This window comes from Mustelus asterias, chromosome 15 (genome assembly GCF_964213995.1).
Source record: "Mustelus asterias chromosome 15, sMusAst1.hap1.1, whole genome shotgun sequence".
Classification (NCBI taxonomy): domain Eukaryota; kingdom Metazoa; phylum Chordata; class Chondrichthyes; order Carcharhiniformes; family Triakidae; genus Mustelus; species Mustelus asterias.
This window is the reverse complement of record NC_135815.1, coordinates 29,379,071-29,401,943: the sequence shown is the minus strand read 5'-3', so window position 1 is coordinate 29,401,943 and position 22,873 is coordinate 29,379,071. Positions and strand designations below refer to the sequence as shown.

General features: G+C 41.8%; 1 protein-coding gene across 2 annotated transcripts in view; it reads right to left on the bottom strand.

The window, feature by feature from the left end:
- The window catches only part of thada (THADA armadillo repeat containing), a 330,756-nt gene that overhangs the window by 84,392 nt on the left and 223,491 nt on the right, over positions 1-22,873 (bottom strand). For both annotated transcript variants that reach the window (XR_013499627.1, XM_078229694.1), the window contains one exon: positions 15,541-15,626. Coding sequence is in view for 1 of the 2 variants with exons in the window: in XM_078229694.1 (XP_078085820.1) it covers positions 15,541-15,626 (86 nt within the window). In the remaining variant the exon portion in view is untranslated. The remainder of the gene's footprint in view (positions 1-15,540; positions 15,627-22,873) is intronic.

Genomic DNA, 22,873 nt, shown 5'->3' with positions numbered 1-22,873 from the left:
TAAATTCTAGAGTTCCTCGATAATCAAGAAGTACAAGCAACTCATCCTTTTATGGAAGTTTTTTTTACCCCAGTCCAGATATGACTGGGTAAATTAATCCCATTTGTTTACATAAATAAACTATTCTAAGAGTTTCCACATGACAACATTTGTGATTCTGTTTTCCAATAGCATAGACTTTCAGACAGTTTCTTGTGCTCCGAAGGGTGGCCAATAGTTCTATGATAGAAATAAGTGATGATGAACCATATGTCCTTCAATACTCCAACACTGTGGTTCTTTCACATCTAGTTATAGATTTGTCTCTAGGACGGACAACTGATGTGATAATCAAAGCTTTGTAAGGGTAATCTCTTAATACAATGTCTTTCAATTCATGCTGTATGATTAGTTGACAAGCATAATCATCTTTATGCAATGCTTTCCAAAGTTGAAAGTTTGCTGGCTTAGAAAGACATTCAGAAGAGGTTTTGTGCATTTGTTCTGGGAGCGTGTTTGTAGAAAGGTATTTGCCTGGATTTTGCAGTCAGCACTAAATGTAACACATTGCTACAAAGACTTTCAACAGCCTATTGCACAGAAAGTTAAAGTTATTCGAGAGCTAAAACAGCTTTGTGCCCTCCACATGAGATCTGGGGCTAATGTAGACAGGGCAAGTAACTATGTGTCTCCTAAACCAATCCAATTAAGGAATCTTTACTGAGGCATGCAGAAGCACTGGATGTGTAACTTAGAATATTTAATTCAATGTCAGATCGTGTACAGAAAACAAAATGAGGGAAATAAATATGGGATTTAAGAGAGAAATAAGAGACAAAAGGAAAAATTAAACATTAATTATAAGTTTAATTGACTCCAAGATAATTCAAAGCTGAAAGAATGGAACTCCTATTATAGAAAGGATATTATTAAACTAGAAAGAGAGCAGAAAAGATTTACTAGGATGTTATCAGGACTTGATGGTTTGAGTTATAAGGGGAGGCTGGATAGACTGGGACTTTTTTCTCTGGAGCGTAGAAGGCTGAGGGGTGATCTTATAGAGGTCTATAAAATAATGAGGGGCACAGATCAGCTAGATAGTCAATATCTTTTCCCAAAGGTAGGGGAGTCTAAAACTAGAGGGCATAGGTTTAAGGTGAGAGGGGAGAGATACAAAAGAGTCCAGAGAGACAATTTTTTCACACAGAGGGTGGTGAGTGTCTGGAACAAGCTGCCAGAGGTAGTAGTAGAGGCTGGTACAATTTTGTCTTTTAAAAAGCATTTAGACAGTTACATGGGTAAGATGGGTATAGAGGGATACGGGCCAAATGCGGACAATTGGGATTAGCTTAGGGGTTTAAAAAAAGGGCAGCATGGACATGTTGGGCTGAAGGGCCTGTTTCCATGCTGTAAACCTCTATGACTCTATAACTCCACATTTCTAAAAGTTAACTTTCAGTGCCAGAGAGGTGACTAGGCAGTAATTGTGACTTAATGTAACATTCAAAAATCACAATGCACAATCCCTAGCATTTTCCACTTAGCAGGCAAGTGCTGTAGCTGCACATTATTCAGTGTATTTCAATGCTGAGTCTCTTGGCAAGATAGTTATGTCACTGCTTCTGGATGAACAGGGCAACTCAGGCAGCAACGTTTTGACTTCTAAATTTGATGACGCATGTATAGTCATTGCACTGCACTGGCCATTGCAGTCTGGTTTATTTTTTGCTGGATGTGAGTGCTGACAGCCTCCCCGTTATTTTCACCAAAGTCCAGACCATGGGCAGAATCTTACCAGAATTTGACAAAGTCCGATTTTGGGTGAGTGACATGGTGTTTCTGACGGCAATGGTGGCTTTTTACGCATGCGTCACTTAGCTTACAAAATGCGGTGGCATGGGTTTCACATCGGATTGCTGGCCAATGATTCGCCCGCCATGATCTCAGCGCTTCAATAATCTGGGCACCTTATTTAAATACTGTCCTTGTACACAGCTGGCACACTTCAAGAAGAAGCCACTGGGAAGTGATGGCTGCCAAAGCCAAGAGGCATGCTGCCCAAAATACAGCGACATCTCCCGAGAGCTGCTGGTTGCAGTGGAGGCTCAACAGGAAGTACTCCACCCATGCTCTGGGTGAACAACCCTCATCCAAAATGACCAGTGCAGCATGGGTGGCGGTGGCAGCGGTGAACAGCGCCAATATACTCCAAAAGAGAATAGCTATTTAGAGCTGCAAAAGAATGAATGATCTCCACTGTTTGGTCAGGGTAAGTCACTCTTCTCATCGCTCACAACTTAAACACTCACACGCCCATTACAGATCCACAGGGATGTCACTCGATGCCAGGTCAAGAAACACCACCCCGAACTCTTCCACACACCTTCATCTCCACTGCAGATTATATCCTCATTTCATTGATGACCCCACTTACCACCCACCCATGCCAGGCATCCTTATCATCTGCCCTGGCATGCATCCTGCTTGCACTCCCCCCATCTGTCTTCATACAGGACAAACACAACACAAGAGAGAGGTCCCAGACTTGTTGGAGGGTTACCTGAATTGAAGGTCCTCACAGGCTTTGAGAAAAGAGTGATTTAGATGGTGGGTAAGGATGTGGACTCTTCATGTGCTCAGTCAACAGTGGTCAATCAAGTGAGGATCCAGCACTGCAACATCCATCAGAAAATCATGCTACAAGTGATGTATCCTGTTTCTCAGGAACCTGTCATACACTAATGATTTATTCTTTCTTTCGCAGCGGCAGGACCAGAGGATCTCGCCGCCAGTGAACGGCGGGCGTGCTGCTAAGAAAAACATTGAAGGGAAACCAGAAAATCTCACCCTACATTACACTCAACAGACTCCCGCAGAAAACCACTAGTCACTGCTCTCCCAGACAATTGCTTAGTTGTTGTGGATTAATTTATTTTCATTGTAATGCAGAAGGTGAAGAAAATTTGACTGTGATAGCTATTACAAAGATGTTTGTAATCCACAAGATGTTTAAGTCTACAGATCTTTATATTATAGAAATGAAAAGCTTTTGCTAATCCTTGCAACAGAGCTTCAAATTCTGTTTCAGTAATAAGAGTTCAAAGTTGGGAATCCTAATGTAAACACTCGCTAAATCCCTTGGCAACACAAAGGTGCAGCAAACAAGACTCTCAAACAACACCATATAACCTAAGTTTGTTATGGTGGTTTGACTTCAATGTTTATTCTTAAAGTCAACAATGTGCTCTCTGGCTATTGATTCAAGGACGACATGCATGATTGCTGAACTGGAAAAGAAGGTGAATGAGAAAGACTAGATCTGTATTCACGGTATAAATATTGGCAAATATATAAAAATATAACAGACAAATACAAATTCATCCGAGATTTCAGGACGATGACAGAAATAGAAAAAAGATGCACAGAACAAAGAAAAAAAGGTTTGAAAGGCAGACTGAGAAAACAGAGAAGGAAAATGAAAAGAAACTATTAAAAAGTTCACATTCTAGTTAGAAAACAGATGGTTGAGTACAAGAAGCAAGATTAAAAGGGAAAAGTCAAGTATTTCACCCCAACGAAGGAACAATTTTTTTTGCTATTGCTCGAAATTGCCACACAGGATAACAGTCTGGAACGCTAAAAGCATTTTGAGAGGATGCAATTTCAATCCTAGACATGTCACTGCACTTCAGAAAGGTTTGTTTAATTGGAGATGCTTCCATTGGAACACATGCCCATCCTTCCACTACTGGCGGACTATGGTTGCAATATGTGTGATCTGCAGGGTGCACTGCAACAACTATCAAAGATTGCTGTGGCAACACCTTTCTTTCATGGGATCTTGAGCAACAAGCCAAACCAGAGCAGCATAGTCATGGCAACAGTGCCACCTCCAGATCGTCCTGACTTGGACATATATCAGCTCAGAAGAAGGGTCATCCTGACTGGAAACATTAGCTCTAGTCTTTCTCCACAGATGCTGTCAGACCTGCTGAGATTTTCCAGCACTTTCTGTTTTTGTTGTGTTGGACATATATCACTGTTCATCATCATTCCATCTCCTGAGATGCACCACCAATGCAAGAACTGCAGCAATTCAAGGTAAAAGGCCATCACTATCTTCGCAGGACAGGAGTGATGGACTACACAAGTGCCATTGCCAAGACAGTTCCTATCCTAGGAACAAATAACCAAAAATTTAACTGTCTGATGTTCAGTTTTGTTTTATTCGTAGATTTTCCTTATTACACGGTTTTATTGCTCTTATAGGGATATGAAATTTCACCAGACAGAAGAATTACAGAACAATAAATGTGACGGAAAGCACTGCTCTATATTGAACTGACATGAGGCAAACAAATGAGTCTTCAACTCTATTTTACCTCTGACTGTCCCTCTCTAACCTTTAAGTTTCTTGGCTTTTACTTAAATACTACATTTGCCAAATATCCAAATAAAACTAGCAAGATTTAAGAATGCATCCGATAATCAAAATAGACAACACATTTGCTGAAGTATTGCTTCAAAAATGAATGAATAAAAAAAGCTATAAAGATTCTGTTCTTCGTCTGGCATGTGTTGGCTACTTTCAGCAGGTGAGCAGAGATGGGTGAGGAGGCAGATTTTTCACTCCATGGACTCAGTGTGGTGGAGGAAGAAAAAGAGGCTTCCACTCCACCAACACCAATGATGTATTTTTGTACGCAGTTGCAACCTCTCACCTCATTAAATATGCATCAACTGGAAATACACCATTTGGCTGGCAGGTGGACTTTGATTCGCCCAGCCTGCCATGACCTCAACAGATCCTTGCTCCAGATGCCATATTTAAACTGCATCCGCACATAGATCCTTCATCCTTCTGAAAGCTGTTGAGCCATGATGATTTTCACTACCCTCAGGATGGCTGGCTCGGGTCCAACAAGGTCACCAATCCATCTTGGGACGACATGTCAGTGGTGGTGAGCTCCACCTTAGTCCGCAGGAGAATAGTGATATCGTGCTGCAAACAGATGAATGACCTCATCCACACAGCCAGGGTAAGTCAACCATCTCATCCCTCTCAGCTCACACTCTCACAAACCCCTCACACATTTGCAGGATGATAGTCCACAGGGATCTCACACTTCACAAGGGGCATCAGCACTCACTCTCCCACACACACCCAGATATCTCCATCAGGATTCTTGTCCTGTGCACTTTGTGTCCCCATCCCGTACACGGCTCCACTCAGCACCAGACAAGCCATGCATCTTTATCATCTGCCTGGGTATGCTTCCTGCTCTCACACTCTCCATTTGTATTTATCTAGGCTAAGTTCACCATAATAAGAGAGCGAGGTCCCAGACTGGTGGCATGATGCCAGTGATCAGGGCCCTTATCCAGTATGAGGAGGGTGCAAAAACCTGGCCTGAGAGGACCAAGACTGTGCCTATGTTGAGAGTGAGGTCAGCAGCGCATGCCCAAGTAGGACCCTGTACCAGCTGATCCTCAGACATGGAGACTGCGAGTGCAATGTTATGTCTTGGAGTCAATTGTGGAGATGCCAGCGTTGGACTGGGGTAAACGCAGTAAGAAGTCTCACAACACCAGGTTAAAGTCCAAGAGGTTTATTTGGTAGCAAAAGCCACTAGCTTTCGGAGCGCTGCTCCTTCGTCAGGTAAGTGGGAGTTCTGTTCACAAACAGGGCATATAAAGACACAAACTCAATTTACAAAATAATGGTTGGAATGCGAGTCTTTACAGGTAATCAAGTCTTTAAGGTATAGACAATGCGAGTGGAGAGAGGGTTAAGCACAGGTTAAAGAGATGTGTATTGTCTCCAGCCGGGACAGTTAGTGAGGTTTTGCAAGCCCAGGCAAGTCATGGGGGTTACAGGTAGTGTGACATGAACCCAAGATCCCGGTTGAGGCTGTCTTCATGTGTGCGGAACTTGACTATCAGTCTCTGCTCAGCGACTCTGCATTGTCGTGTGTTGTAAAGGCCGCCTTGGAGAACGCTTACCCGAAGATCAGAGGCCGAATGCCCGTGACCGCTGAAGTGTTCCCCAACAGGAAGAGAACACTCTTGCCAGGTGATTGTCGAGTGGAGTTGATTCATCCGTTGTCGTAGCGTCTGCATGGTCTCCCCAATGTACCATGCCTCGGGACATCCTTTCCTGCAGCATATCAGGTAGACAACGTTGGCCGAGTTGCAAGAGTATGTACTGTGTACCTGGTGGATGGTGTTCTCACGTGAGATGATGGCATCCGTGTCGATGATCCGGCACGTCTTGCAGAGGTTGCTGTGGCAGGGTTGTGTGGTGTCGTGATCATTGTCCTCCTGAAGGCTGGGTAGTTTACTGCGGACAATGATCATTGATGAAGACGAACATCTCGCCAAGGCCATCCCCACACCCCCACTTCCTGCCTTCAAACAACCGCACAACCTCAAACAGACCATTGTCCGCAGCAAACTACCCAGCCTTCAGGAGAACAATGACCACGACACCACACAACCCTGCCACAGCAACCTCTGCAAGACATGCTGGACCATCGACATGGATGCCATCATCTCACGTGAGAACACCATCCACCAGGTACATGGTACATACTCTTGCAACTCGGCAAACGTTGTCTACCTGATATGCTGCAGGAAAGGATGTCCCGAAGCATGGTACATTGGGGAGACCATGCAGACGCTACGACAATGGATGAATGAACACCGCTCGACAATCACCAGGCAAGAGTGTTCTCTTCCTGTTGGGGAACACTTCAGCGCTCACTGGCATTCGGCCTCTGATCTTCGGGTAAGCGTTCTCCAAGGCTGCCTTCATGACACACGACAACGCAGAATCGCTGAGCAGAGACTGATAGCCAGGTTCCGCACACGAGGACGGCCTCAACTGGGATCTTGGGTTCATGTCACACTATCTGTAACCCCCATGACTTGCCTGGGCTTGCAAAATCTCACTAACGGTCCTGTCTGGAGACAATACACATCTCTTTAACCTGTGCTTAACGCTCTCTCCACTCACATTGTCTGTACCTTTAAGACTTGATTACCTGTAAAGACTCGCATTCCAACCATTATTTTGTAAATTGAGTTTGTGTCTTTATATGCCCTGTTTGTGAACAGAACTCCCACTTACTTGACGAAGGAGCAGCGCTCCAAAAGCTAGTGGCTTTTGCTACCAAATAAACCTGTTGGACTTGAACCTGGTGTTGTGAGACTTCTTATTGGAGTCTTTGCCATGCACTAATTATCTCTACTCTTCTTCATGTGTGGCACCACAGCCAAGCGCCCCAGAGTCACTGGGAGCCAGCTCTTCATTTCCAGCCCCTCAGACACAACTCTTTGAACTTGGCTGTAGATAAATCAGCAAAAAAATAAGGCTGCAGCATTTTACTTTGTTAAATGAGGCACAGAGTACAAGAGTAAAAAAGAAATGATGTAAAAAACATTAATCAGGCCCCAACAGTTCTCTTCACAAGGTGAAATCTGGGATAGGGCTTTCTGGATCCTGATCCCAAGCTGTACCTGTGTCATTCATGTAATGCTATCTTCATATGCAGATGTCTTAACTGGGTTGGTGGCAAACTCGATGCTCAATTAGTGGTGCCAAGCCCTCCTAAGAGGTGGGGCCTTACTGCCGAGCACAATTTTCAAACGCAGGCAGCAGCCTTTATGCCAAACATTTTTCTTCAGAAAAGACATTATTATATTTTAGGACTGTACTTTAAATTGGGGTAAATTAAGGATTCGTGTGACCTGATCTACAGTCTGTTTGACAGTAATCCTGCGTGGTCTGATTGTTAGAGATCAAAGGATAGCTTTCATTGTTTTACTGAGACGAGGGCGCAAGGTACTTACAATTGGAGATGATGGCAACAGTCTCTGGGTTTGGAATGAGTAGACTCAGAGGCCGGAATTTTACCAGGGCGGGTGATGCTTGCAGAACGGCATTCTCCGTTGGCCTCGGGCGGGATTTTACGAGCCTCACCCGAGCAAGGTCGTAAAATCCCGCCCAGAGTCTCCCAAAGTTCCAAAGAGGTGTTGAAGGTATTGGGTTACAAATAGTTGTGCTATAAACTGTCCTTTTACTTCTAAGATGAAAGGGAGTTTGGGGATCAAGGATAGCTAATGAATATTTCTACCTAGATACAAGCTTAAATGTATTTTAGGTTCCCATGAGAAAGTATGCAGAGGAAGCCATTAAGATCAGGTTACAGGCTTCCCTATAAATCAACAAATATCATAAACAGATATCAAAAATTTGGCATGGTCATCTAAGAGAAGAGGCTGCTTGGTTTTGTGAGCTACAACAGCTGAAGAGGTACATCCTGCACCCATCTAAGGATTCTGGGAGGTTAGTCCTGATATGGCCAGGGGAAGAATCACTGGGAGAGGCTTTACTGTTAATGGTAGATTCAAGGAATTCTCCAAAAGCTGAAGAAACTACCTGGAGTCATTCACTTGAAATTACTACTGAGTGACAGGAAATATCGGAATCCCCAGAAGTTGGGAGCAACAGGGGACTGTTTGCTATAAGGACTGTAATTCCACAGATAATGCAATATCTGATAAGCATAATAGAAGAACATTCCTCTCTGTAGTTTAAAGTATAAGCTGCCCAATAAACAAAAGTGTTTAGTCAATAATTCCTCTCGTTACTGGCTACGGCAAAAGTTTTAAAACATGAAATCATGTCATGTCATTCTTTCAGTTATCAACTGGAAGCTCAAATCTCTTTTTAGAAGTTATAGATCTCAATGGAGATCATAGCTGGCCCTCCCCAGCCTGTTAACAAGCTTCTCAAAGAGCTTAATAGGCGATTGATTGGAAGTATGTAGGCTTTTTGCCCTCACCCCTGTGTTGAAAGCAGCAAAAGGTCCCAGAGGCATCAGGACACTGACATGCCACTTGGAACGCTATTATCAAAGCCTGACCACGCCTCCACAGGTAACTGAAAATCGAGCCCTTGATTTATTTTGGCAACTTTGCTGAACTGTTGAGAAAAACAGAGACAAATGTTCAGTTTTTGCTAATTTCTCGGGGTTAGTTTCACAGGAATCAGTGAACCCTCTGGTATCTTATTTAAATGTTATTCAACAAGCTTTCAGGGGCACCAGATGATCTGGAGGAGGGGACGGAGTGTAGGGTAACGAAGTTTGCAGACGACACAAAGATAAGTGGAAAAGTGAATCGTGTGGAGGACGGAGAAGATCTGCAGAGAGATTTGGACAGGCTGAGTGAGTGGGCGAGGATATGGCAAATGGAGTATAACGTTGAGAAATGCGAGGTTATACACTTTGGAGGAAATAATAACAAATGGGATTACTATCTCAATGGAAACAAATTAAAACATGCTACCGTGCAAAGGGACCTGGGGGTCCTTGTGCATGAGACGCAAAAGCCCAGTCTGCAGGTACAACAGGTGATCAAGAAGGCAAATGGGATGTTGGCCTATATTGCGAGGGGGATAGAATATAAAAGCAGGGATGTCTTGATGCACTTGTACAGGGCATTGGTGAGGCCGCAGCTGGAATACTGTGTGCAGTATTGGTCCCCTTATATGAGGAAGGATATATTGGCATTGGAGGGAGTGCAGAGAAGGTTCACCAGGTTGATACCGGAGATGAGGGGTTTGGATTATGAGGAGAGGCTGAGGAGATTGGGTTTGTACTCGTTGGAGTTTAGAAGGATGAGGGGGGATCTTATGGAGACTTATAAGATAATGCGGGGGCTGGATAGGGTGGAGGCGGAGAGATTCTTTCCACTTAGTAAGGAAGTTAAAACTAGAGGACACAGCCTCAAAATAAAGGGGGGTCGGTTTAAGACAGAGTTGAGGAGGAACTTCTTCTCCCAGAGGGTGGTGAATCTCTGGAATTCTCTGCCCACTGAGGTGGTGGAGGCTACCTCGCTGAATATGTTTAAAGCGCAGATGGATGGATTCCTGATCGGTAAGGGAATTAAGGGTTATGGGGATCAGGCGGGTAAGTGGTACTGATCCACGTCAGATCAGCCATGATCTTATTGAATGGCGGGGCAGGCTCGAGGGGCTAGATGGCCTACTCCTGCTCCTATTTCTTATGTTCTTATTGTTCAGAAGAACACATAAGGAAAAAGGACAAAAATGTAGATGTGATAGAAATATAAAATTCTGAAAATACACGACAGGTTAATCACGATTTCTAAGGAGATGTGGAAGGATGGTTTAGGACCATGGATGGTGATGTGAGGAAAACATAAATATTGGTTTCATTAGCTGTGGGTGTATGGCAAAATAGCAGGGGAAAAGTGGTGGGAGAATAAATGAATAAGATTATTCTGGGGGAATAGTCTCACCGGAAAATTAAGAAGTGGTCAGGGATGGGGTGGGGAGAGTTGCAATGGGAGGGGGAGGGGAGAGATTTGCTTGATCATTGCCCATGATGTAGGTGGCAGAAATAGGGAAACATGGTCTTTGGAATGGGAGTGGCTGAAACAATTCAGGGTAGGCAGTCTTGTGTTCTTGATTGTGCACCTCTTTGCATACCTACTAAAGATCTTTGCATACCTACTAAAGATCTTGCATACTTTGTAGTGTTTTTCTTGTTGAAGGATCTACGATTGAATATTAGCTTGTCTTTACTCTTTACAGATATAGAGTATATTGGGTACTTCCATTATTTTGTACTTATGCATTGGAAAAGTCTTAAGTTCTACTCTGATAAGGAATAAGCTAGCATTTTCCCATCCTCATCTCAGCCCATGTAGTATTATTCCTGCTGGATACAGATGAGGAGATAAAATGCGGCTGACTTTTCTACCATCTTGTCCAGGGCTATGGAGGTCATTTGTGGAAGCTCTATTGACACCCCAGCTGAAATCAGCCAATTTACAATTGAGTGGGAATGAAACCTACTGCATTCCTCGTTATAAACCCACTACAAAATTAGTGATGGCATTCTCATTAGTAGTTTCCAATGAAAATGTTTGGCAATATCTCTTCAGTTACTGACGATGGTTTTGGCCCTTTTTCTTTCTTTAATTTGAAAATCTGCCAAAGTATTCCTCTTGCTGCCATTTTGTCATGCGGTGTCACCCTCAGTAGTTTTTGCCATGTACATCAATTCCAAGGTTGGAATTCCAATTAGTGCATTCAGGTCTCCAAGCTACAGACAAGGAACCATCACTCTGTTTATGTATAGCACTAATATTTCAACTGTTGCAATCAGAGAAAGAGAAATAAACCTTTGACCTTCTTGGTTTTTTTTTAAGCAAACCCAGGTTAGGGAAAAAGGTTAATTTTAATGGATGAAAACTACAGGAAAGACAAACAGAGAGGACAGTGATAAAGTCAAATTGTTAAATAAATGAATATCTAGTGATGAATAATAGGCTGAAAGCCCCCTCCTCAGTTTTGTAGAACATATCACACTCCACGGTGCAACCATAGCCTGCAGCAGAAAGGGAATGGAAAATCACAGCTGCATGATTTCAAAGATTAGAATAACCAAATATTTAAGTTTTCCTGCAATACGTAGTTATAAAAATAAATCAAAAAAGGCAGGCAATTAGGGTAAAATGTTTCAGTGACCTAGGTCTATCAGTACAGTTTGTATCCAACAGCACAGCTGCACTAACAAAATTCCTCTTGATTAGCCAAACAAGCAATGCATGAGGTCTCTCGATGACTTTCTATTACTTTGCCTTCAATTCAGCTGCAGGATAATTCAACAGTCTATATACACAATGCTATATATAAAGTACTTTGTGAAGGAAGCAGGTTTGTTTATCTTTTGCATCAAAACCTGGCAACTGCTCAGCTTTAAATTGAGTCATTTTACTTGACATCCTCACTGACAGCATTTTGAACGGGTAACTGCTCATTAAAGAAAATATATTCTTGCAATAAAAATCACCTTTTCTCATGAGGTAAAGTCTGCACTTAAAAATTGAATGTTCCTGAGTTTGTCCTGAACATAAACATTTCAAGTTTACACGACAGATTTTCCTTAATAAGGTTTAATTTTGAGGGTAGTTAAGCTCAACTACAATATTATCTGTCACCCATGATAAGCACTGATTTTTTCCTTGGTCAACCTAAAGCTCAAAACTTCTTGCATGGATTCTTTAAACATTTCCAAAGCACTTTCACAGTAATTGAATGAACCTATGTATCTAGCTCAAGGAGTTGCTTTGTCTCACTGATTTCATCAACTCAGCATAAATGCTCCAAGGGCTTAAAGTTCTAAAATAACACCAAGAACTACCAGACCTACCCAGAGCAACCAGCCCTTAGGGTAAGACAAACATTGATTAGACCAAAAACATGCTGCAGAAGAGTAACACAAAGTTCCTACATAATTTTACAACTATGCCATATTGTTTAGTTATAATTTATACTGTACAACTACCAGTTTTAATACCATACAATTTCAGCAAAATTAATAAGTACTGCATAGTTTGAAGTTATTGTATTTCTGGACCATTAGGACAATTTACTGCTGTGTCATTATTATAATCCCCTCCCTTGTTATTTTCTCCCTCCATGTTCTCTGACTAAGATCCCAGGCAGATGAAATGCAATAAAGATTTTCTTGAACTTAAAACTCAGAATCATAAAACACAGGGAATGGCCATTCAGCCCTACTGTGCCTGTGCCAGCTCTCTAAGAGATTGTTTTTCCTAGTCTTTACTTATATCCAAATAATTTCCCCCGTTTAAATATTTATCTACTTTCCTTTTTAAAACAACAGTGTTTCTAATGTGTAATCAGCCAAAGATATATCCTACTGCAGCTGAATGGTCCTACCCTAACCCCTTCCCTCCAGGAGATGGCTATGTGTCACTCTGAAATTGCTGGTGACCTATGAGCGAATGAAACTCACTCACATTGTCATTACAGCATAGTGGTGAGTATGAAAAAAATTGGTATTAAAAACTGAACTATATAAAAGAGATAACAGGAGTGGCATGGTGGCACAGTGGTTTGCATGGCTGCCTCACAGCGCCAGGAACCCAGGTTCAATTCTGGCCTCAGGTGACTGTGTGGAGTTTCCACGTTCTTCCCGGGTCTGCGTGCGTTTCCTCTAGGTGCTCTGGTTTCCTCCCACATTCCAAAGATGTGTGAGTTAGGTTGACTGGCTATGCTAAATTGCCCCTTAGGGCCCGATTTTACCAAAACTTCGCGCCCGTTTTTGGGTGCAAAATCACGGTAAAGTTGGGCGTCGGGCCTATACCGCGATCTGCACCCGATTCCGAGCAGATCGCTGCTTTACCGACACCCGATTCGGGCGCAGGTCTGGCCCGTGCCCGAATCAGGAGGCCCGACGATTTGGTAAAAGTTTTGGTAAAATCTGGCGCTTAGTGTCAGGGGGACTAGCAGGGTAAATAAATGGGTTAAGGGTATAGGCCTGGATGGGATTGTGGTCAGTGAGACTTGATGGGCCAAATGGCATCCTGCACTGTAGGAATTCTATGATTCTATTCTATGATTTTAGAAATTAAATTATAGATTGTATCATTGTACTTCATACAAAAATTGGCAAAGTGTGAGCATTTTGTACTATTTAACAGGGTAAAATGACAAATGTTTCAAATTGGCAACTAATGGTCATAATGTTGACAAGCAATGTGAGGTGCTGAATTAAGAATATTGACAGCACTGGGAGAAATATAGCAAGATTCTCTACTACCATGCTCAACATTTTAGTTACTTATTGTTGCATACCATTCATTACACTATAATAAAAGGTTTTCTGGTGACATGGGTTTTCCGTATACAATTAAGGGATGACTGGACAGATGTGAGAAAGTGAAAAGAAGATAAGGTAATGATTAAAATGTAAGACCTTATTATTAAAGCCCAACGTCAGGCAAAATTGAATGGTAGCGTTCTTCAATGAAATTAAAACATTGCAACTAGTATCAGTATTTTGGAACTTGTTTAAGATCAATCAAGCCAAAGGCTGATTGATGTTTATGAGAGGAGCCAAGGTCAGTAATTTTATGGTTAAAGCAAAACATCTGAGCAACAGTTTAAAGAAAAGGACACCGTCGAAACATAAGGTACAAGGGAGAGCAAAATAAAGGATGTTCAAAGTAAAAGTTTGGCTGATATAACTTCCTCCATTTGGACATTGATAAACTATCTGAAGCAAAGCCGACACTGTCAAGGCAAACCCAACAACATTAAAGCAACTTCTACCCCCCTACTTTTGTATTGTTATGTGTTGATTTTAGATGCACACTGTACTCTAACTCTTGTTTATAGTAATAAGTACATAAAATTAATTCCATTTATTAAATGAGTCCCTTAAATTTAGAAATTTAAAGCTTATGAATGGAATATTTGGACGGGTGAACAAAAGAAGGAAGTGGACAAATGAATGGGTTTAGGGTTGGAACTGTATAGCATTGGGTCTGGATGGCAAATGACATGGTCACCAATGGTGGGACAAGAAGAAATATTCAAGGGGACAGAGTAAGAAGAACAGAGAGCTTTGGGAGGAGAGAGAAAAGCATAGCACTGAAGATTATAGAGAAAGATCATGGAGCAAGTTAAACATATGGACGAGAATTTTAAATTGTAGGCTTCAGCAGACTGGGAGCCAGGGTCAGCGAGCAGGACAGGGAGAGAAGAAACAGTGGCCTAGGGGAGTGGCTAGAAATTGGAAAGCTCAGGAACAGGAGGTTGGAAGCTCGATGGTTGGAGTTGGAGGAGGGTATCCAATTGGAGGGGCAGCGAGGGTTACTGCACCTGAATCCAATAGGCCTCACCTCATTGTAGCTGATTTAGGAAACCCGGCCATCCGGGGTTAAATTTAAAACGGTGCATAAAAGTGCACACGCAGCCTCATTATAATTTTTAAATTGCCAACCCTTCTCCTGGGAGCAAGTTGGTTGCTGACCCATCCCATTTCATCTCCATTAAATGCAAAAGTGGGTGAGTTGGGCTTGGAATTCTGATTGTAACATTTTAACTTTCCACCCAACTTAAACCCATGGGATGAAAATCTCTCACATCATCTCTTGTAGGCAGTCTCACATCACATAGGCTTTGCATCAGACATAGTAAGTTCAGCTCAGTGTAAAGCTAAATTTTAAAGTACACTAAGCATTTCATGGATATTTTGTGAGCTTCCATTTGAATAATTTTGAAAAGAAGCAATATTCCCATGACTCTCATGACATCTACACCCACTTAAGGTGAACACCTATTTCATACTGTTTTGTTATTGAACTGAGCATTATCAATTGTGAGGTACAGCCAGCAGCATCGCCTGAGGTTTCTCATTGAGCTTTGCAGTCTACAAATCAAAAAGAAAGTAGGCCATTTGGCCCATTATGTTTGTTCTGCAACTTTTGTCAGTCATGACAGCTCTTTATCTTTTTAATCTCAAACAGGAACAGACTCTACAAACACCAGTCTAATACGTTCTGTGTACTTCGTAAATTGGGTGGGTTTAAAGATTCCTCAAATTGATTTGTTAAAGTGCCTTAATTTGTAGAAAATGTGTACAAATCAATACTACTAACAAGGAGTCACTGAAAACACTGAGCAGTGATACAGTATTTGACCCTGTAAAATCTTACCTATTGTTTTTGACTTATCCAAATAATGCCAAAGGACATTGATGACATCAAGGAAAGTTGCTCTGGTCAGCAAACAAGGGTTCTGCCTAGAAAACAATAAATCAGAAACAATCAATGATGCAAATCAATTACAGAAAAATATTATTTAGGTGACAATAAGAGCAAGATATCATGCAACCATGCTGGTTAGCAGATAGGAAGCAAAAAGCCAGCATAAACGGGTCTTTTTCTGATTGGCACTCAGTGACTAGTGGGATTCCATAGGGATCTGTGCTAGGACCCCAACTGTTCACATTATATATCAATGATTTGGAAGAGGGAACTGATTGTATTATCTCGAAATTTGCAGATGATACAAAGTTGGGTGGGAGGGCGAGCTGTGAGGAGGATGCAGAGATGCTTCAGCGTGATTTGGATAGGCTGAGTGTGTGGGCACTGGCATGGCAGATGCAGTATAATGTTGATGAATGTCAGGTTACCCACTTTGGTAGCAATAATAGGAAGACAGATTATTAGTTGAATGGGTGTAAATTGGGAGAAGTGGATACTCAACGAGACCTTGGAGTCCTCGTTCATCAGTCGCTGAAAGTTAGCACGCAGGTACAGCAGGCAGTAAAGAAAGCAAATGGTATGTTGGCCTTCATAGCAAAGGGATTTGAGTATAGCGATATGGGTGTTTTGCTGCCACTGTATAGGATGTTGCTGAGGCCACACCTGGACTATTGTGTGATGTTTTGATGTCCTTATCTGAGGAAGGATGTCCTTGCTGTAGAAAGAGTACAGCGAAGGTTTACCAGGTTGATTCCTGGGATGGTAGGTCTGTCATATGAGGAGAGACTGGAGTTTAGAAGAGTGAGAGGGAAACTTATAGAAACTCGTACAATTCTAACAGGGTTAGACAGGGTAGATTCAGAAAGGATGTTCCCAATAGTGAGGGAGTCCAGAACTGGGGTCATAGTTTGAGGGTAAGGGGTAAACCTTTTAGAACTGAACTGAGGAGAAATTTCTTCACCCAGAGGGTGGTGAATATGTCAAATTCACTACCATGGAATGTAGTTGAGGCCAAAATGTCTGATTTCAAGAAGAAATTAGATATAGCTCCTGGGGCTAAAGGGATCAAGGGATATGGGAGGAAGGGGGGGCGGGGATCAAGACATTGAATTCAATGATCAGCCATGATCAAGATGAATGGCAGGGCAGGTTCAAGGGGCCAAATGGCCTACTCCTTTTTCTAGTTTCTATGTTTCCATGTAACCAATGAGAAAATAACAAACTGAATTCATGAAATATTGGTGGGAGTGTTGGGGAGGGTGGAAAAGCAAGTGGAAACAATATCAATGGTGGAATCATAGAATCCCTACAGTGCAGGAGGCGGCCATTTGGCCCAACACTGAATTCTGTTTCAAAGAGTTTGTTACGTTGAAATAATTAAAATGTAATTAAATCAAACGATTGACTGGTTTATAAACTTGTTTTTAAGAATTTATTTTGCTGTAATTTTTGGCATTTTCTTTTCATACCGAATTGTTTTTATGCATGTAGACATCAACTTTCCTGGCCAGGTCAATTCTGAAAATATGTCTTGCCTTTGCATTTTGTCAAGAAATGCAATGCACTTAAACTATAAGTGAGCTTTTAGAAATATCTATTTTTTGGTGAAGTCAATAGCAGATGTGCTCAGGACAAATTTCAGTCACTGACAAGAAACAAGAAACAGCCTGTGCTTAAAATAAGTCAGTTTTAGTTAGGCTGTAGGGTCTAATCTCATTACTTAACAAAAAATGTGTCAGATGGTAAATACTTTTCACTAACAGGTCCTACCCATTGGCATCTGTGACTTCCAAGAACTGAAACAAAATTTAGAATGCTCACTGATAAAGACTGGGTAGCAGAATGAGCAAGAACACTATCTTTCATCTTTAAGAGTTAAGGTTAAAATTTAGACGGATAGGATCAAAAACTTGTCTCTCATGAATGGCAATGAAAGTCGTGAGTGAAACGAGTATGGCTGTTTCAACCTATCTCAAAATGAACATCGATGGTTTGCTAAGCCAAAACTGCTGAAAATTCAGCCAACTCATTCAGAGACCACAAAGTTGGCTTGTATGGGACATGGAGAATGTCATGGCAGTGTAGTTAGGGTGTTGGACTTGAAACCTGTTTTTAAGGTAGTCAGTATCCCAAACCTGTTATCACGACCTGGCAGTATGAGATGCCAAATTGGTTCAAAAAAATAAAAATGTTCTATTGCTAAGCATCAATTTCTGGACATGAACACAATTAAGTGAAATTCGTACTGGTTTCTTCAACTACTTTGAGAGTATACCATAAAAAAAGCTTAGTTGTCAAAACACTGATTAACTGCACAAACATCACAGGAATTTGCTCAGATTTATTCTGTTCCACTGATATCTGCATGCATAAACAGAGTTTCTGCCAAAGTAACAGCAAAAGAACTGGAGAAGTTAGAGTAAATTGACTGTTAAAGCTCATGTCTTTTTTTATTTTCCATATAAATCCATCTAGATACAGTCTTTTTTTTATTTTAAAGGCACCGCTAATCTTAGGAAAAATGTGATTCATTGACAAATTGGTTTTACTACAACATTTATGACATTACCAACAAAGGAACCACAAGGAGACTTCCCTACTAGAGCAAGTTCCTTCTGGGACTCCAGCTCCAGCACTTGTTGCACACAGTGCTCTCTAGTTCAATACCAATTTTATGTTTAAAATTACGAGTGTTGTTGATTGACTTATGGTGGTTTGGCACATGTAAATTCCTTTCTGCTGTCTATTCTCTCTTCCATAATATCCTGTATGATACAAGTTGAATGTTCCTTACATCTTTGCTAACGTGTGTATGATTCTAGTGCTTTTTATCTTTATCTAACCACTGTCCTTTATGGACAGATACATGTTACTATTTACATTCTTGTACTCTTCTTTCACTTTTTTTGGGATGAGGTGAAAGGATAACATACCACAGTTGCAGTCACACAGAATGTTGAGTGACTTTGGCCAATGTGCCAAGTAAGCTATTTATGTGCGTAAGCTTCATGTGAAAGAAAGCAACAGTAGATAGGAAAAGTCAATTGGAAGTGACAACACTGAATAGATCTGCTGAATGGAACTAGCACGCTAGAAAAATAACTAGAAACAATTCAGAAAAGAAAACCGGTGGGATCTATTGTCCTGTACTAGCATAAAAACAACTACAAAGGAATATATTGCAAGCTGCATTGCAGCTTCAATGTATTAGTCTATTCTTCAGTTGCATAACTTACAGCTTGAACAGGCAACAAATAAAAAAGGTCACTTCTACATATGTATATACCAAGTATGTTTGCATCTCAACACAGTGCACCAGAATGGTTGAGTGCATCTTTGTATTTGGGATTTTCAGTAGAGGGAGTTGCCAACTGATATAACGGGCGGGATTTTACGACCTCGATCGAGTGAGACCGGAAAATCCTGCCCGAGGTCAACGGACATTTCCTTTGTCCGCCCCTTGCCCGCTCTGATTCCGTGGTGGGCAGGGCAGTAGAATTCTGGCGAGGGACTCAAAGGCATCAACTGCTCTTCTAAGTTGCCTAAACATCTGACTGTTATGAGAATTGACATATAATGACCTAATAAAATAGTGGAACCCCACCAAAGGGCGCAACAATAATGCCTGAACTTGGTATATATGTCTTTTCATGTATGTTTCTTCAAGCTGTTTGAAAGTGGACCAAGTTCTCAATAAATAAGGTTTGCTTTGAATTGTTAATCTGCTTTATTTCCAGTATATTCCATGTACAGAACAAGGTTAATGATCAGATTTTCTTAGTTCATTGGGTAAAATTTACCTTTGTGCAATGACATACATATAGCTCTTCAGTGGGTTGTCTTGCTTAATGGAAACAGGATAATCCCTTTGAATTCCTTCCTATAATCCAAGGAAGAATCTTCGTGTCCAGTACTCTTCTGGATTTCAGATCCTTTTACTGCACCCTATTACCAGAAGCCAACATGCCTTTTTGGTGATGATGGGTTGAATTATACCAGGCTCCAGAATCTCCATCCTTCTAGCTAAGATGTGGGAGGATATGGGATCCCATCAAGGGGGACACCTCTGAGCGTGAAGAGGCTGGAGGTGGGATTGCTGCCCCTCAGCGATAGCAAAACCCATTTCACAGAACTAGTTGCCAGTCAATTAAAGGCTGGCAGCTTTTCAACATTTCAGGCATGCAACTTTGAATCATTTAGTTATGTTTGGGCATTTGACCTGGTGCGAGACTAACAGGTCTCAACAAGGGGGTTGGGGTTTGAAAGACCATGGGAGGTGCACAAAATGGGGAGGGGGTGGGAGAAAAGCTTGGTGACCCTCTGATGGACACTAGGTGGGAGCCCCCACCACCAACTCATATAGGGCAACAAGCAGGACTGGGCACTTGGTGTGGGAATCTCCAACGTTTGGTTAAATCCTGGCAGTGACTGATTGAGGCCCTCAAGGGGGAATTAATTTCCCACTTATGGTCCTCAGCCAGTTCACTGGCAACAGGCCACCCAACACCACCTGTGCTGCTAGTATAATTGCGACGGGGTTGGCTGCCCACTGGATTTAATGATCTCCCTGGCCTTTAAACTTGCCAGTAGGGGAGCATTAAGTCCAGCCCAATCTCTCTTCTTAACCTGTACTTGAGGTGGACTGAGATGAAAGAGATTTCCTACACAATGGTAGAAGTACCTGGACAAGCTGGAGAATCCTAATTCTTCCATATGAGACTGAGTCCCATACCAGAGGCAGGAACGTGGAGTATTTCTCACTGTCTAGTCTGGCAGGAAACCATGCCATTTCTTCCGGCCCGACCTCACTAATTACACACCAGGGGGTTTTGCCCCATTTTTTGTGGTAAAGTGGCATGATGGTGCGAGTCCTACCATCATATCTGTGCGCCATATCGAGAAGGCACCCAAAATCACCGACCCACCGTTGAAGCAAGAAAAAAGATGGACCTCCTGAAAAAGATGGACCTCCACATGACACTGAACTTGGAAGATCCACCTTGAAGGTGCTCTCCCCACCCACTGAAGTAGTGTTCTAGGGTCCAGGGTCGCTGGTGGCCTCGATCCCAAATTCCAGAGGCAGACCCCGACATTGTACCAATTTCTGCACGCCACGTTGTTCCAGACATCTTCTGGACCAGCATTGCTGAGAATCAGGAACGGGGGGGAAGTAGGCCAAGCAGCCCATTGAATCTGCTCCACCATTCAATGAGATCATGACTGATCTAATAATGATAATCCTCAACTCCACTTTCCCACCTTATCCTTATAGCTCTCGATTCCCTTACTGATTAATAATCTGTCCATCTCTACCTTGAACATACTTAATGACCCAGCCTCTACTGCCCTGTGTGATAAAGAATTCCACAGATTCACTATCCTCAGAAAAGAAATTTCTCCTCATCTCTGTCTTAAATGGGCAACCCCTTACTCTGAGACTATGCCTTCTGGTCCTAAACTCTCCCACAAGGGGAAACAGCCTCTCAGCCTGTCAAGCTCCATGAAAATTCTACAAGTCTTAAAAAGGTTGTCTCTCATTTTTCTAAACTCCAATGAGTACAGACCCAACCTCTCCTCATAAGAAAATCCCTCCATACTTGGGATCAACCTCGTGAATCTTCTCTCGACTGTCCCCAATGGCAGTATATCTTTCTTAGATAAGGGGACGAAAACTATTGCATGCTGACCTCCAACAGATTTCCCAATGCGTCATGATAGGCACGAACAGAGTATCCTATGGGATATTCACACTAGCGTGAAACCGATTTTTAGACACCTGCCAAGTTCTGTCTCTACCAGACATCCCCACCGACCAGCATGGTCATGGGAGAATTATGCCCTTAGCATTTAATCTCTGGAAAATATAAGGTCCACATCTTAATCTCACTTCATCTGTGTCATCTTCTAAAAAACAAAACTCACCAGAATAATTTTTTAAAATCTAATATTTTTCACAAATGTTTTCTGTGGAAAATAGTTAAGTAATAAATTGTGCAAGATGATACTGACTTAAGCCAATGAGGGATATGCATAACAGAGAAAACACAATTCCCTAGAAGAGAGCAGCAAGAAAGAAGACTAAAATCACAGGGAAGTGGACTTTATAATAGGGTTAGGGACAAGTTGGCCACCCTCTCAATTTTGGAGACTGATCTATGGCATTTAAAAAAAATAATTTGGAGACTTGAAAGGGGCAAGGCTTTCAACATATACAATAATAAAATTACACTAGGAATCAGAAATTATGAACAAAGCTGATTTACTTCCACAAATGAATTTTTGTAACATTACAGTGCAATAATTACTCCTCTATGGTGTAGTGATCATTGTGTTATCGGTTTGGTGAGAAAGTTACTGAACTATAACACAAAACCTAAATTTAGATCGTAAGCATTTTCCCTTTAGATAGGATACACCCTTTTTGTTTTAGAATTAAAAATATAGCCATATGAAGGTAACTAAAGAACACAACCTCTCTATCATTCTTCCAAATGCTGATCAAAAATGAAAACAGCTTGCATTTATACAGCACCTTTAAGGAAGTAAGGCACCTCAAGTTACACTGTACAATAGAGTAATCTGACAAACGTTGATACTGGGCCAAGGAGGACACATTAGAACAGGTGACAAAAAAATCTGGTCAGAGGTAGATTTTAAAGAATATCATACAGGAGGAGGGGAGGTGATTAGATGAAAGATATTGAAAATGTACAAATGGCCGAAATTAAAGGAAGAGTTTTTAGAGGGTTGTACGGCTGGAGGAGGTTACAGGGTTAGGGAAAAGGGGAGCATGTGTGGTCTTAATGCAAGGATGAGAATTTTAAACATGAGGCATTGGTGGACCAAGAGCCAATGTAGATCAGCAAGCTACAGAGTAATGGGTGAATAGAACTTAGTGTGTGCTAGAATATGGACAGCAGAGTTTTGAATTAGCTCAAGTTAATGGAGCGTGGAAATTAGGAGGCCAGACAAGATATCGAGCCATGAGCATTGGAATATTCAAATCTGGAGGTATAAGAAACACGGATAAGGACATTTTAGTGACAGACGGGCTAAACCTAGATTGGAGACTTGCGATGTTACAGAAGTGAAAGTAGGTGATATCGATGATGAGAGAGGATATGCTGTCGGAAGCTCAGCCCAGGGACAAACAGGACACAGCAGGGCTGCGAATAGTATAATTCAGCCTAGAACAGTAGCCAAGGAGGATGGAGGAATCAGTAACTACGTTACAAAGTTTGTGATGGGGAATCGAAGAGAGGTTTTGGTCTTCCAATTTTCA